The sequence below is a fragment of the Ranitomeya imitator genome, chromosome 2 (assembly GCF_032444005.1).
Source record: "Ranitomeya imitator isolate aRanImi1 chromosome 2, aRanImi1.pri, whole genome shotgun sequence".
NCBI classification, from domain to species: Eukaryota; Metazoa; Chordata; class Amphibia; order Anura; family Dendrobatidae; genus Ranitomeya; species Ranitomeya imitator.
The window spans coordinates 844,603,776-844,620,183 of NC_091283.1; the positions used below are offsets into that span (position 1 = coordinate 844,603,776).

At 42.7% G+C, this 16,408-nt stretch overlaps 1 protein-coding gene across 1 annotated transcript in view; it reads right to left on the reverse strand.

Moving 5' to 3' along the window:
• Positions 1-215: 215 nt before the first annotated feature.
• LOC138666882 (guanylate cyclase 2G-like) overlaps positions 216-16,408 on the reverse strand; it is a 45,978-nt gene continuing 29,785 nt past the window's right edge. Inside the window, exons 14-17 of the mRNA XM_069755062.1 lie at positions 15,733-15,831; positions 11,520-11,611; positions 5,166-5,273; positions 216-1,814 (exon numbers count right to left, since the gene is read on the reverse strand). Of these exons, the coding sequence (XP_069611163.1) occupies positions 1,791-1,814; positions 5,166-5,273; positions 11,520-11,611; positions 15,733-15,831 (323 nt within the window). The 3' untranslated portion in view covers positions 216-1,790. The remainder of the gene's footprint in view (positions 1,815-5,165; positions 5,274-11,519; positions 11,612-15,732; positions 15,832-16,408) is intronic.

Below are 16,408 nucleotides of genomic sequence, written 5' to 3' on the forward strand. Positions count from 1 at the left end.
GTTTCATGAAACCCGACTTTGCCAAAAGTCGGCGACTTTTGAAAATGAACGACCCGTTTCGCTCAACCCTAGTGATAACCAAATACAGTTGAGTGAAAAAGTATTTGCCCCCTTCCTGATTTCCTATTCGTTTGCATTTTTGTCACACTTAAAGGGTTCAGATCACCAAACAAATATTATACAAAGTAATAACACAAATAATCACAAAATGCAGATTATAAGATTATAAATGAAGGTATTTATTATTAAAGGAAAAATAAATCCAAACCTACTGGGTCCTGTGTGATAAAGTGTTTGTCCCCCCATTAAAACAAAAACCATATTTAATTTATCACATTTTTGGGAAGCTGAGCTCAAATTCCCTAGCCACACACAGGCCTGATTACTGCCACACCTTTTCTCAATCACAAAATCTCTTAGATAAGACCTGCTTGAAAAAGTGAAGTAGACCAAAAGTTCCTCAAAAGCTAGACATCATATTGCGATCCAAAGAAATTCTGGAAAAAATGAGAAACAAAGTAATTATTTATTTATTATACTTTGCTTATATAGCGCTATCTTTTTCTGCAGCGCTTTACACACACATGATCATCGCTGTCCCCAATGGGGCTCACAATCTCAATTGCTTATCAGTATGTCTTTGGAGTGTGGGAGGAAACTGGAGAACCCGGAGGAAACCAACGCAAACACGGGAAAAAAATATAAAACTCCTTTGCTTTGGGACTCCAAACCACAGTAAGAGCCATTATCAAAAAATGGCGAAAACTTGGAACAGTGGTGAACCTTCCCGAAGTGGCCGGCCCACTAAAATTACCCCAACAGCGCAGCAACGACTCATCCAAGAGGTGATAAAAGACCCCACAACATCATCCAAAGAACTCATTTGCCTCAGTTGAGGTCAGTGCACATGACTCCTCCATAAGAAAGAGACTTCGCAAAAATGGCCTGCATGACAGAGTTCCAAGACAAAAACCAATGCTGAGCAAGAAGAACATAAGGTTCCACTCAGTTTTGCCAGAAAACATCTTGATGATCCCCAAGACTTTTGGGAGAATACTCTGTGGACTGATGAGACAAAAGTTGAACTTTTTGGAAGGTGTATGTCCCATTACACCAGGTGGAGAAGTAACACAGCATATCAGAACAGGAACATCATACCAACAGTAAAATATGGTGGTGGTAGTGTGATGGCCTGGGGCTGTTTTGCTGCTTCAGGACCTGGAAGACTTGCTGTGGTACATGGAACCATGATTTCTGCGGTCTACCAAAAAATCCTAAAGGAGAATGTCCGCGCATCTGTTTGTGACCTCAAGCTGAAGCGCACTTGGATTATGCAGCAGGATAATGATCCAAAACACACCAGAAAGTCCACCTCTGAATGGCTTAAGAGAAACAAAATTAACACTTTGGAGTGGCCTAGTCAAAGTCCTGACATTAATCCGATTGAGATGCTGGTACATGACCTTAAATAGGCGGCTCGTGCTCCGAAACCTCCAATGTAGATGAATTACAGCAATTCTGTAAAGATGAGCGGCCAAAATGCCTCCAGAGCGTTGTGAAAGACTCATTGCCGGTTATCACAGGCGCTTGATTGCAGTTGTTGCTGCTAAGGGCGGTCCGACCAATTGTTAGGTTTAGGGGCCAATCACTTGTTCAAACAGGACCCTGATGTCTGTAAATCGCTGTGGAATTAATGTAAGTAAAATATCTAATAAAAGGTATTTAGATGAGCAAATCATAATCACTGGCGGAACAATGAAGATTAGATTTCCAGCTCGTGGGGTCTTTATTCAGTGAACACTGATCTCTTCTGACTGTTAGAAGAAAAAAAGCAAAAACTAATGAATTTAGTAACAATACGAAATTGTATAATATACAGTATATAGTGCTATGGGGCATACTGGCATCTCCTGTATATAATTATATATGTACAGCTGGTATAATCTGGGCATCTCCTGTATATAATTATATATGTACAGCCGGTATAACCTGGGCATCTCCTGTATATAATTATATATGTACAGCCGGTATAACATGGGCATCTCCTGTATATAATTATATATGTACAGCTGGTATAATCTGGGCATCTCCTGTATATAATTATATATGTACAGCCGGTATAACCTGAGCATCTCCTGTATATAATTATATATGTACAGCCGGTATAACATGGGCATCTCCTGTATATAATTATATATGTACAGCCGGTATAACCTGGGCATCTCCTGTATATAATTATATATGTACAGCCGGTATAACATGGGCATCTCCTGTATATAATTATATATGTACAGCTGGTATAACCTGGGCATCTCCTGTATATAATTATATATGTACAGCTGGTATAACCTGGGCATCTCCTGTATATAATGATATATGTACAGCCGGTATAACCTGGGCATCTCCTGTATATAATTATATATGTACAGCCGGTATAACATGGGCATCTCCTGTATATAATTATATATGTACAGCCGGTATAACCTGGGCATCTCCTGTATATAATTATATATGTACAGCTGGTATAACCTGGGCATCTCCTGTATATAATGATATATGTACAGCTGGTATAACCTGGACATCTCCCGTATATAATGATATATGTACAGCTGGTATAACCTGGGCCTCTCCTGTATATAATGATATATGTACAGCTGGTATAACCTGGGTATCTCCTGTATATAATTATATATGTACAGCTGATATAACCTGGACATCTCCTGTATATAATTATATATGTACAGCTGGTATAACCTGGGCATCTCCTGTATATAATGATATATGTACAGCTGGTATAACCTGGGCATCTCCTGTATATAATGATATATGTACAGCTGGTATAACCTGGGCATCTCCTGTATATAATGATATATGTACAGCTGGTATAACCTAGGCATCTCCTGTATATAATTATATATGTACAGCTGGTATAACCTGGGTATCTCCTGTATATAATTATATATGTACAGCTGGTATAACCTGGGTATCTCCTGTATATAATTATATATGTACAGCTGGTATAACCTGGGCCTCTCCTGTATATAATGATATATGTACAGCTGGTATAACCTGGGTATCTCCTGTATATAATTATATATGTACAGCTGGTATAACCTGGGCATCTCCTGTATATAATGATATATGTACAGCTGGTATAACCTGGGTATCTCCTGTATATAATTATATATGTACAGCTGGTATAACCTGGGTATCTCCTGTATATAACTATATATGTACAGCTGGTATAACCTGGGCCTCTCCTGTATATAATGATATATGTACAGCTGGTATAACCTGGGTATCTCCTGTATATAATTATATATGTACAGCTGGTATAACCTGGGTATCTCCTGTATATAATTATATATGTACAGCTGGTATAACCTGGGTATCTCCTGTATATAATTATATATGTACAGCCGGTATAACCTGGACATCTCCTGTATATAAATATACATGTACAGCCGGTATATCCTGGGCACCTCCTGTATATAATTATATATGTACAGCTGGTATAACCTGGGCATCTCCTGTATATAATTATATATGTACAGCTGGTATAACCTGGGTATCTCCTGTATATAATTATATATGTACAGCCGGTATAACCTGGGCATCTCCTGTATATAATGATATATGTACAGCCGGTATAACCTGGGCATCTCCTGTATATAATTATATATGTACAGCCGGTATAACCTGGGCATCTCCTGTATATAATTATATATGTACAGCTGGTATAACCTGGGCATCTCCTGTATATAATTATATATGTACAGCTGGTATAACCTGGGCATCTCCTGTATATAATTATATATGTACAGCTGGTATAACCTGGGCATCTCCTGTATATAATGATATATGTACAGCTGGTATAACCTGGGCATCTCCTGTATATAATTATATATGTACAGCTGGTATAACCTGGGCATCTCCTGTATATAATTATATATGTACAGCTGGTATAACCTGGGTATCTCCTGTATATAATTATATATGTACAGCTGGTATAACCTGGGCATCTCCTGTATATAATGATATATGTACAGCTGGTATAACCTGGGCATCTCCTGTATATAATTATATATGTACAGCCGGTATAACCTGGGCATCTCCTGTATATAATGATATATGTACAGCCGGTATAACCTGGGCATCTCCTGTATATAATTATATATGTACAGCCGGTATAACCTGGGCATCTCCTGTATATAATTATATATGTACAGCCGGTATAACCTGGGCATCTCCTGTATATAATTATATATGTACAGCTGGTATAACCTGGGTATCTCCTGTATATAATGATATATGTACAGCTGGTATAACCTGGGCATCTCCTGTATATAATGATATATGTACAGCTGGTATAACCTAGGCATCTCCTGTATATAATTATATATGTACAGCTGGTATAACCTGGGCATCTCCTGTATATAATGATATATGTACAGCTGGTATAACCTGGGCATCTCCTGTATATAATGATATATGTACAGCTGGTATAACCTGGGCATCTCCTGTATATAATGATATATGTACAGCTGGTATAACCTAGGCATCTCCTGTATATAATTATATATGTACAGCTGGTATAACCTGGGTATCTCCTGTATATAATTATATATGTACAGCTGGTATAACCTGGGTATCTCCTGTATATAATTATATATGTACAGCTGGTATAACCTGGGTATCTCCTGTATATAATGATATATGTACAGCTGGTATAACCTAGGCATCTCCTGTATATAATTATATATGTACAGCTGGTATAACCTAGGCATCTCCTGTATATAATTATATATGTACAGCTGGTATAACCTAGGCATCTCCTGTATATAATTATATATGTACAGCTGGTATAACCTGGGTATCTCCTGTATATAATTATATATGTACAGCTGGTATAACCTGGGTATCTCCTGTATATAATTATATATGTACAGCTGGTATAACCTGGGCATCTCCTGTATATAATGATATATGTACAGCTGGTATAACCTGGGTATCTCCTGTATATAATTATATATGTACAGCTGGTATAACCTGGGTATCTCCTGTATATAATTATATATGTACAGCTGGTATAACCTGGGCATCTCCTGTATATAATGATATATGTACAGCCGGTATACACATTATTCTTGGTATCAGATACTTACTTCATACGACCCATAGAAAGAATCTTCCGCGTCATCTGGAAAGTCCGGTAGGGGCATTCGGAATCCAGATTTACCTTTCAGCCAGTACGTCCGCTGTTTTCCTTTCCCCTAAGAACATGTTGTTATTATTTAGTATTTTCGTTATTATATTGATGCAAGTTGGAGTATTATACAGCGCAGTAAATCTGCAGATAATGCGCCGCACATTTATTGTTTACTTTCTTGTCACGTAAACAATCTATTATAATCTTGCACAAAATTTCCGTTCTTTCATTACATCCAACAATTGTTTTTTTTCTTGTTTTTAGGGAGGTGTTGGACAAAGACGGCGTGGTTTCACATACCAGCTGTTTATCTGATAAGACCGATTTGTTCGTTCCATATTTATATTGGTTTTTATACTTTGCTGTTTTTGCACACGATACAGTATTTTCATTAAAATGAATTTGTTTTTCCATTTGCTTTCTCTCCTCCCTCCAGCGTGATAGCGTGAGAGGCGGGGCAGAGAATAGAGGCACTGATTGGAGTTCACCTGCTGACCTTTGTCCAATCACAGTGCTTGTATGGTCAGCGCCACCTGCTGGGGAGGAAGTAGGAGACAGCAAGTTACTTTCCCAGTCTCCCTGCAGCGTCTACCATCGGCAGTTGTGATTGGAGCAAATGAGGCTGGAAACAGACCGGCGTCCGGCATCTGATGTGATATGCTAATGACCCCGGGCTCCAGCTCTGCTGACACCGTGAGCCGAGTGTCGGTTGTCTGTGCTCCGATTCTCTCACAGAACAGAATCACAGGTGTGGAGGAGATGGAGAAAGTAATTTCTCTGTCTCCCCCATGGCCTGATATCGGACTGTACTGTGATGACATTCGAGTGCAGTCCGATTTTTCACATGCAGACGCAAACTTGCATGGGTGCGTGTGAGCCGAGTCTCGTGCCAATCACAGCATGCTGCCGAATTGGCATGAGAAAACAATCGCTGATGTGATCTGCCCCATAGTGTAACACTGGGCAGAGTGCTATGCAATGTTTTATCCTTAGACTAATTTTCTGACTCCCTGCAGCGCCCCCCACTGAAGTATAGCAGCTGACGCCCTGTGCCAAAGGCTGACCATGGACCGCAGCATACAGGAAAGTGTGATCGAAGCAAACAGGGAATTATGATGTCAGATTCAGGGGCGGACATACCGCATGTGTAACCAGTGCAGCCGCACAGGGGCCGGAGGTGGAGGGGGCCCCTGCAGGGCGGAGAACATGGAGGAAAATCTGGCCTGTTTCTCTGGCCCCGAAGTTCTGGGGAGGCCCAGATCAGATTGCCCTCATGTGTGGCAAGCAGGGAGTGATCCCTGCCTACAGGAGAAAATGACAGTGGAGCTGCAGGGATCCGGCCTGCTTCCTGCCCGTACTGCCTGTCTGACACATCTGCACAGCTGGATGGTGGGAGAGGGCAATGATGGAGGTGGTGGGGAAGAAGAATGATTGGGATGGTGGGAGAGGTGGGGAGAGAACGCAATGATGGAAGTGGGGGAGAAGGCAATGATGGAGGTAGTGGAGAGGGCAATGATGGAGGTGAAGGAGAAGGGCAATGATGGGGTGGTGGAGAGGACAATGAGGGTGGTGGTGAGGGTAATAATGAGGGTGGTGGATAGGGCAATGACGGAGGTGATGGGGAGGGCAATGCTGGGAATGGTGGAGAGGACAATGATGGAGGTGGTGGAGAGGCAGGGCCGGACTGGCCATCGGGCACTTCTGGCAAATCCCAGAAGGGCCGGTGGCAGTAGTGGGCCGCTCGCCAGCACCGAGTCCCCCCCTTGCCTTACTGCCGCATTCAACTATACCGCATCTGACGCCGTCACAGTTGAATGCAATGATGGAGGAGAGAGCATCCACTGTCGCTCCCTCTCCCATCATTCTCCGCTCTGCCTCTGACACTGCGGGTCCGCGTACCTGCTGTGTGTCGGGCGGGCAGACTGCAGCTGCTGAGACCGGAGTCGGGAGTAGCGCGGGGCACGAGGAGGGGTGAGGAGTGTGTTTTTGGTTTGGTATTGTATTTTAATATATCAATGAGTGATAACTGGAAAGTTGTGGGGCTAATGGGGGGCAGTATTACATTCTATGGGGTTGTGCTGTATTACATTCTATGGAGGGGATTTATTACATTCTACGGGAGCTGGCTGCATTACATTCTATGGGGGCTGTGCTGCATTACATTCTATGGGGGCTGGCTGCATTACATTCTATTGGGGCTGGCTGCATTACATTCTATGGGGGGCTGTATTACATTTTATGGGGGGGCTGTATTATATTCTATGGAGGGGCTACCATATATTATATATGCAGGGGCTGCATTATACTATATGAGGGGGCTGCATTATATTCTCTGGGGGGTTATATTATACTCAGGGGGCTACAATATATTTTGTGGGGTGGCTGCATTATACTCTGGGGTTACATTATACTGTATCGAGGACTATGGGGAATACATTATTCTATATGAAGAACTATGGGGTGCATTATACTATGGGAAGTGAATTGTACTACATGGATGACAATGGCGGGGCATTATACTATATGGAGCACTATGAGGAATGTATTATACTATTTGGAGGACTGACAGTACATTATACTATATGGAGGACTGAGGAGTGTATTATACTATATTGAGGACTGAGGAGTGTATTATACTATATGGAGGACTGAGGAGTGTATTATACTATATGGAGAACTGAGGAGTGTATTATACTATATGCAGGACTGAGGAGTGTATTATACTATAAGGAGGACTGAGGAGTGTATTATACTATAAGGAGGACTGAGGAGTGTATTATGCTATATGGAGGACTGAGTGTATTATACTATATGGAGGAATGAGGAGTGTATTATACTATATGGAGGACTGAGGAGTGTATTATATTATATGGAGGACTGAGGAGTGTATTATACTATATGGAGGACTGAGGAGTGTATTATGCTATATGGAGGACTGAGGAGTGTATTATGCTATATGGAGGACTGAGGAGTGTATTATACTATATGGAGGAATTGCAGTGTATTTTAATATATGGAGGTCTATGAGGAGTGTATTATACTATATGGAGGACTGAGAAGTGTATTATACTATGGGGTGTATTATACTAAACAAGCAAAATGCTGCCTATTCATCGAGTGATTGGATTGTGTATGTGGGAACAGAAATCCTTGTTCTCGGCAGCACATCGCCGGTGTAAACTGCAGTTGTGCTGCTGATAACATGATATTGTATGGGGACAGACTGATCTAATTGTGATTGTTCTGTTCCCTTCATTCTTTCTCAGTTGGTGTAAAGAGGCCGGGAAACAAGCGAACGACTTCAGTATTGTCGATCACACTCGTTTAGTGGCCTGAGATCAGCGCATGTAAATACAGCAGAAATGCTTTGCAGGGAGATGAGGCAAGGATGATGACAGTTGTAGTTAGCACCCGGTGCCTGGGAATAGCGCTAACTCTACTGCTTTTCCCAGCCGCCAGAGCATTTAATTCTGGTATGTGTAATGATTTTAGGGTTGATGTCAGCTGCGTAATGTCAGCTGCTATCAATCCCTGGTGTAAGTAATGGAGAGGTGTCTATCAGACCTGGCGAGACCCAGCGACTCTGAAGAGCGGTGACGGTAGTAACAATTCCACTCTTCACAGTCGCCGAGCTCAGCGCAAGGCCCGGAATATCTGAAGAGCGGTGACGTTACTGATGTCACCGCTCGTCAGGGTCACCGGGTCTCGTGCTGCGCAGCGGAACCAAAAGTGGCTGTAGGCAAAGTGTATGGAGCATCAGAATGAGGTTCCACAATCCCTTCATTATCTACGAGATCCAGTTATGGAGGTAAAGTAGCGGCTTTTCTTGGTTCTGCAACTAAAAGCCATAAATAGGACTGAGCTGTAATGCTGGATACAGCTGTGATTCTATGTTATATAGTTGTGTTACACTCCCCTCACTTCTTGTAACCTACAAGTGTACAAAGATATTATACAGTCACCATGTGACAAGTGGCCTGTGTGACTTCAAATGCCAGGGCTGAATTTTAGTCCCAGTCCGGCCCTGTGGAGAGGGCAATGATGAGGGTGGTGCAAAGGGCAATGATGAGGGTGGTGGAAAGGGCAATGATGAGGGTGGTGGAGAGGACAATGATGGGAGTGGGGGAAAGGACAATGATGGGATGTGGGGTGGAGGAGGACAATAAGGCCTGTGGACAATTAGATTAGGAGGAAGGGGACATATAATGGACTTATGAACAGTCGGGAGGATGACAGATATGTATGTAAAATGAATTGGGTGGTGGAGGTGCTAAGCCCCTGATAGCGTCCTCCCCATCTCACAAATCATTGTGATGCTATCAGGGACTTAAAAGTATTGGGGATTGGGAACGGAGGCAATAAGGTACAAAGGACACTTTATAATAAACTGAAAGGTGGAAGAAGGACATGTAATGAATTGGGAGGTGGCGGAGGAGGCCCAGCACCTGATAATGTCTTCTCCCACCCCCAAATTCATTATGCTGCTATCAAGGACTTATAATGAATGGTGGGGACACAGGACAGGGACTAAGACTATGTGCTCACATTCAGGATTTTCAGGAGAAAATTCTACTGCATATCCTAATGTGTTGGCAGGAAGAAAGTTGCATAAAATACACTAATTTTTTTTTCAATTTTTGCCATCCTTTTCCCCATTAGTACGGGTGAAATGCGCTGCAAGAATTGAGATTATGCAGATTTTAATCTGCTGCAAATAACGAATAAGCAGCGTGTGCACGAGACGTCAGGGATCTCATTCACTTCGCTTGTACTGTAAAACCTTCCATATATTCCGTGTGCACATAGCCTTACAGGTAATTGGGGAGTCACAGACTGAATAATTTATGTTATTGGGAGTCAGAGATTACAGCTAATGGGGGGGCACAGTGCTGCTTATCACTTTATATTTATATTGGTGGGGTACATATAGTGGGGGAAATAAGTATTTGATCCCTTGCTGATTTTGTTAGTTTGCCCACTGACAAAGACATGAACAGTCTATAATTTTAAGGGAAGGTTAATTTTAACATTGAGAGATAGAATATGAAAAATAAAATCCAGAAAATCACATATTATAAATTCTATAAATGTATTTGCATTTTGCAGTGAGAAATAAGTATTTGATCCCTCTGGCAAACAAGACTTAATACTTGGTGGTAAAACCCTTGTTGGCAAGCACAGCGGTCAGACGTTTTTTGCAGTTGATGATGAGGTTTGCGCACATGTCAGGAGGAATTTTGGTCCACTCTTCTTTGCAGATCATCTCTAAATCATTAATATTTTGATGCTGTCACTTGGCAACTCGGAGCTTCAACTCCCTTCATAAGTTTTCTATGGGATGAAGGTCTGGAGACTGGCTAGGCCTCTCCATGACCTTAATGTGGTTCTTTTGATCCACTCCATTGTTGCCTTGGCTGTACGTTTTGGGTCATTGTCTTGCTGGAAGACCCAGCCACGATCCGTTTTTAATGTCCTGGTGGAGGGAAGGAGGTTGTCACTCAGGATTTTACAGTACATGGCTCCATCCATTCTCCCATTGATGCGGTGAAGTAGTCCTGTGCCCTTAGCAGAGAAACACCCCCAAAACATAATGTGTCCACCTCCATGCATGACAGTGGGGATGGTGTTCTTTGGGTCATAGGCAGCATTTCTCTTCCTCCAAACACGGCGAGTTGAGTTAATGCCAAAGAGCTCAATTTTTGTCTCATCTGACCACAGCACCTTCTCCCAATCACTCACAGAATCACCCAGGTGTTCATTGGCAAACTTCGGACGGGTCTGCACATGTGGCTTCTTCAGCAGGGGACCTTGCGGGCACTGCAGGATTTTACACTTTTACGGCGTAATGTGTTACTAATGGTTTTCTTGGCGATTGTGGTGCCAGCTGCCTTGAGATCATTAACAAGTTTCTCCCGTGTAGTTTTAGGCTGATCTCTCTCACCTTCCTCATGATAAAGGATACCCCACGAGGTGAGATTTTGCATGGTGCCCCAGATCGATGTCAGTTGACAATCATTTTGTATTTCTTCCATTTTCTTACTATTGCACCAACAGTTGTCTCCTCACCCAGCGTCTTACTTATGGTTTTGGAGCCCATTCTAGCTTCGTGCAGGTCTATGATCTTGTCCCTGACATCCTTATAAAGCTCTTTGGTCTTGCCCATGTTGTAGAGGTCTGAGTCTGTGGACAGGAGTCCCAAGCCCCAAGCTGTCGGTGTCCACCCCCCCCCTCCCCCCGGCGAGATTAGCAGGAGATAACAGGAGATTATTAGTAGGAGATTAGTAGGAGATAACGATCTGGCTACTTTTACCTTCACTTGGATCCATCCTCTTTCAGATAACGAATATCCGCCAATTTGCTTCAAAGCGCTGGCTGACGTCTCAGAGATGTGAATCCTCAAAGCTGCGGATGAATCACATCTTTATAAAAGTTATAAACATGATCTAAATAGCAGGACATGATAAAAAAAAAAAACACACGATCAAAACCGCAAAACACACAATGAAAAATGCTGCAATATCGTATGGAACACAAAGTGCAAAATAGTGCACACATAATATTGTCATACATTACCTACATGATAAAGCCATACAGTGCACACAATATTGGCACATACAGTGCCTTGCAAAAGTATTCTGCCCCCGGGAACTTTTCAACCTTTTCCCACATATCATGCTTCAAACATAAATGTAAATTTTTGGTGAAGAATCAACAACAAGTGGAACATAATTGTGTAGTTCAACAAAATGTATTGGCTATTTTACATTTTTGTGGAAATTCAAAAACTGAAAAGTGGGGCGTGCAATATTATTCGGCCCCTTTACTTTCAGTGCAGAAGTTCATTGTGGATCTCTGAATGATCCAATGTTGTCCTAATGATGATAAATATAATCCACCTGTGTGTGATCAAGTCTCCGTATAAATGCACCTGCTCTGTGATAGTCTCAGGGTCCTGTGTGAAGCACAGAGAGCATCATGAAGACCAAGGAACACAACAGGCAGGTCCGTGATACTGTGGTGGAGAAGTTTAAAGCCGGATTTGGATACAAAATGATTTCCAAATCTTTAAACATCACAAGGAGCACTGTGCAAGCGATCATATTGAAATGGCAGGAGTATCACACCACTGCAAATCTACCAAGACCCGGCCGTCCCTCTAAACTTTCATCTCAGACAAGGAGAAGACTGATCAGAGATGCAGCCAAGAGGTCCATGATCACTCTGGATGATCTGCAGAGATCTACAGCTGAGGTGGGACAGTCTGTCCATAGGACAACAATCAGTCGTACACTGCACAAATCTGGAAGAGTGGCAAGAAGAAAGACATTTCTCAAAGATATCGATAAAAAGTGTTGTGTAAAGTTTGCCACAAGCCACCTGGGAGACACCAAACATGTGGAAGAAGGTGCTCTGGTCAGATGAAACCAAAATCAAACTTTCTGGTAACAATGCCAAACGATATGTTTGACGTAAAGGTAACACAGCTCATCAACCTGAACACCACATCCCCACTGTCAAACATGGTGGTGGCAGCATCATGGTTTGGGCCTGCTTTTCTTCAGCAAGGACAGGGAAGATGGGTAAAATTGATGGGAAGATGGATGAAGCCAAATACAGGACCATTCTGGAAGAAAATCTGTTGGAGTCTGCAAAAGTCCTGAGACTGGGACGGAGATTTGTCTTCCAACAAGACAATGATTCCAAACATAAAGCAAAATCTACAATGGAATGGTTCACAAATAACCTTATCCAGGTGTTAGAATGGCCAAGTCAGAGTCCAGACCTCAATCCAATCGAGAATCTGTGGAAAGAGCTGAAAACTGCTGTTCACAAACGATCTCCATCAAACCTCACTGAGCTCCAGCTGTTTGCCAAGGAAGAACGGGCGAGAATTTCAGTCTCTCCATGGACAAAACTGATAGAGACAAACCCCAAGAGACTTGTAATCGCAGCAAAAGGGGCGCAACAAAGTATTAAGTTAAAAGGGCCGAATAATATTGCACGCCCCACTTTTCAGTTTTTGAATTTCCACGAAAATTTAAAATAACCAATAAATTTTGCTCAACTTCATAATTGTGTTCCACTTGTTGTTGATTCTTCACCAAAAATGTACAATTGTATCTTTATGTTTGAAGCACGATATGTGGGAAAAGGTTGAAAAGTTCCAAGGGGCAAAATATTTTTGCAAGGCACTGTAGTGCTGTTACAATAAACCCATAAGGTGCTAACATATTAATTGTCAGGACATAGGAAAGTTCTGATTACTTCAATTACACATACAGAGCTCTCAGCTGCTGTTTCATATTTATTTTATTTATTATTATTATACATTTTTATAGCGCCATTTATTCCATGGCGCTTTACATGTGAATACTGGAAAATATAGACAAATACATTAAACATGAGCAAAAAACAAGGCACACAGGTACATAAGGAGGGAGGACCCTGCCCGCGAGGGCTCACAGTCTGCAGGGGATGGGTGAGGATACACTAGGAGAGGGTAGGGCAGGTTGTGCGGCGGTTCAGTAGGTTGAGGATCACTGCAGGCTGTAGGCTTGTCGGAAGAGATGAGTCTTCAGGTTCTTTTTGAAGGTTTCTATGGTAGGCGAGAGTCTGGTGTGTTGGGGTAGAGAGTTCCAGAGTATGGGGGAAGCACGGGAGAAGTCTTGGATGCGGTTGTGGGAAGAAGAGATAAGAGGGGAGTAGAGAAGGAGATCTTGTGAGGATCGGAGGTTACGTGTGGGTAGGTACCAGGAGACCATGTCACAGATGTATGGAGGAGACAGGTTGTGGATGGCTTTGTATGTCAGTGTGAGGGTTTTGAACTGGAGTCTCTGGGCGATAGGAAGCCAGTGAAGGGCTTGGCATAGGGGAGAGGCTGGGGAATAGCGGGGGGACAGGTAGATTAGTCGGGCAGCAGAGTGTAGGGTGGATTGGAGTTGTGCTAGAGTGCTAGAGGGAAGTCCAGAGAGTAGGAAGTTGCAGTAGTCGAGGCGGGAGATGATAAGGGCATGCACTAGCGTTTTTGCTGTGTCGCGGTCAAGGAAAGCCTGCGTGTGTAATCCTAAACCCCTCATTTCCCCCTCCCTCTGGAATTTTTATGGCTTGGTGCTGCGAAAACCAGACTGTCTAAAACTCCTCATTCCCCCCTCCCACCTGATACTGGCCAAAACTGATACAGCAAGCATGGGATTCTATTGTTCTGTTAAGGTTATGTATATTGGCACCGATCCAGGCTAGAGATATAAGGATTATATATTCCGGATATCCATCGAGAGATCTATAGCTCACGGAAATCGCTAGGAGCTAAACCCATCGAGTGCAAGGAGCGGGTTTCTCCAAAAGCGAGTCATGTAACTACGCCATGTTTATGCTTAAAAGATTCCCCCCGACGTGGTGCACATCCTGATCATTGTGTCATTCGTATACGAGGTTCATACAGCGAGCTATGTATAAAAATGTCTTGTCACAGCTCTAAGAAAGGGGAGGATACAGCCCTGAGTAAGGTCACCACAGGGGGAGTGCCTTGGTTTTAGGCTGGGAAATAAGTGAGTGAAGCAGCAGTCTTCCAGTGTCTTTTTGTCTGGGGTCTAGCTGCTATACAGATGTGTGATATGCATCTTGATGTGTCCCCCTAAGAACATCGTCAGCCAGGAGATGAAATGATCTCAATGAAATGTAAGTGTTTTTTCAACTTTAAACCCATTTTATTTGTAATTGTACTGTAGATACGATACTTGTCTTCTTTATAATATCTTTTTATACTTCTGTGAACACTGCCTACCTTTTTTGGAGCAAAATATAAAAAATTACTAGCTTTGTCTCTCTTTGCTCCATAACGAACTGTCATGTCCTCTGCAGTGAAATACGCTACTGGCTCCGGACCCATAAATAATTAAGAAATCAAAGCTGGTGGTAGCGGAATTTGTCCTGTGCGTTTGGGAGGCTTTGTATCAATGGCGGCGTTGATAATTATTGTTCCCGCCTGAGTGGGAGTAGTTATATCGCCCTCGCTGCAGTGTAACCATAAGCCAGTACAAAGTAAGGCACCTTTCTGGCGACTAATTATCCTAGGTGCAGTGCCCTGTCTGACCTGAGGGTAAGGGGGCGCCAGAGAGCTGTAAGTTCCAAACCGGAACTGGGAAGTGGGATATAAATAAATCCCCTTCAGAAAGAACCAGGGGCAACCAAACAACCCCGATTCATGACAAATTGGTGTGAGTGGTGGGGATGATAAAGGTATCCTCGCCATTAACCGTGACATTAATGTCTTACAGCACCTACATAATGGTGCCATACAGCGCACACACAATACCGACATGTGGTACCTCTATAATAGTTCCATATTGCGCTCATATTATAATAAAGTCTTATATTCCCAACATAATAGTGCCATACAGAGCTCACAGTTGTACCATACAAGTCCTACATACTAGGACCTAATGTGTTAAAACGATGTAACTTATCTTACACTGATGACATCACAGCTGCAGTGCTGGAACAATGTACCAGGCTTCACTTACGTAAACTGTTGCTTTCCATGCGAGATGCGGTGTTAACAGTATCCCCAAACAGACAGTACCTCGGCATCGTCACACCCACCACCCCGGCTACCACAGGACCTACAAACAGGAGAAACAGGAGGTGAGAAAGTCACAGAATAGCAAGGAGACATCAGTGCAAGCAGAAGCTCAACCTGAAATCATCCAGAGCAGCATTCACATTATAAAGATTCCTCAGGACAGGACAGGACAGGTGTGGGAGATGCTCAGAGGATAATAATTATATGTTTGTACAGTGACTGCACCAGCAGAATAGTGAGTGCAGCTCTGGAGTATAATACAGGAGGTAACTCAGGATCAGTAATGTAATGTGTGTACACAGTGACTGCACCAGCAGAATAGTGAGTGCAGCTCTGGAGTATAATACAGGATGTAACTCAGGATCAGTAATGTAATATATGTACACAGTGACTGCACCAGCAGAATAGTGAGTGCAGCTCTGGAGTATAACACAGGATGTAACTCAGGATCAGTAATGTAATGTATGTACACAGTGACTGCACCAGCAGAATAGCGAGTGCAGCTGTGGGGTATAATATAGGATATAACTCAGGATCAGTAATGTAATGTATGTACACAGTGACTGCACCAGCAGAATAGTGAGTGCAGCTCTGGGGTATAATATAGGATATAACTC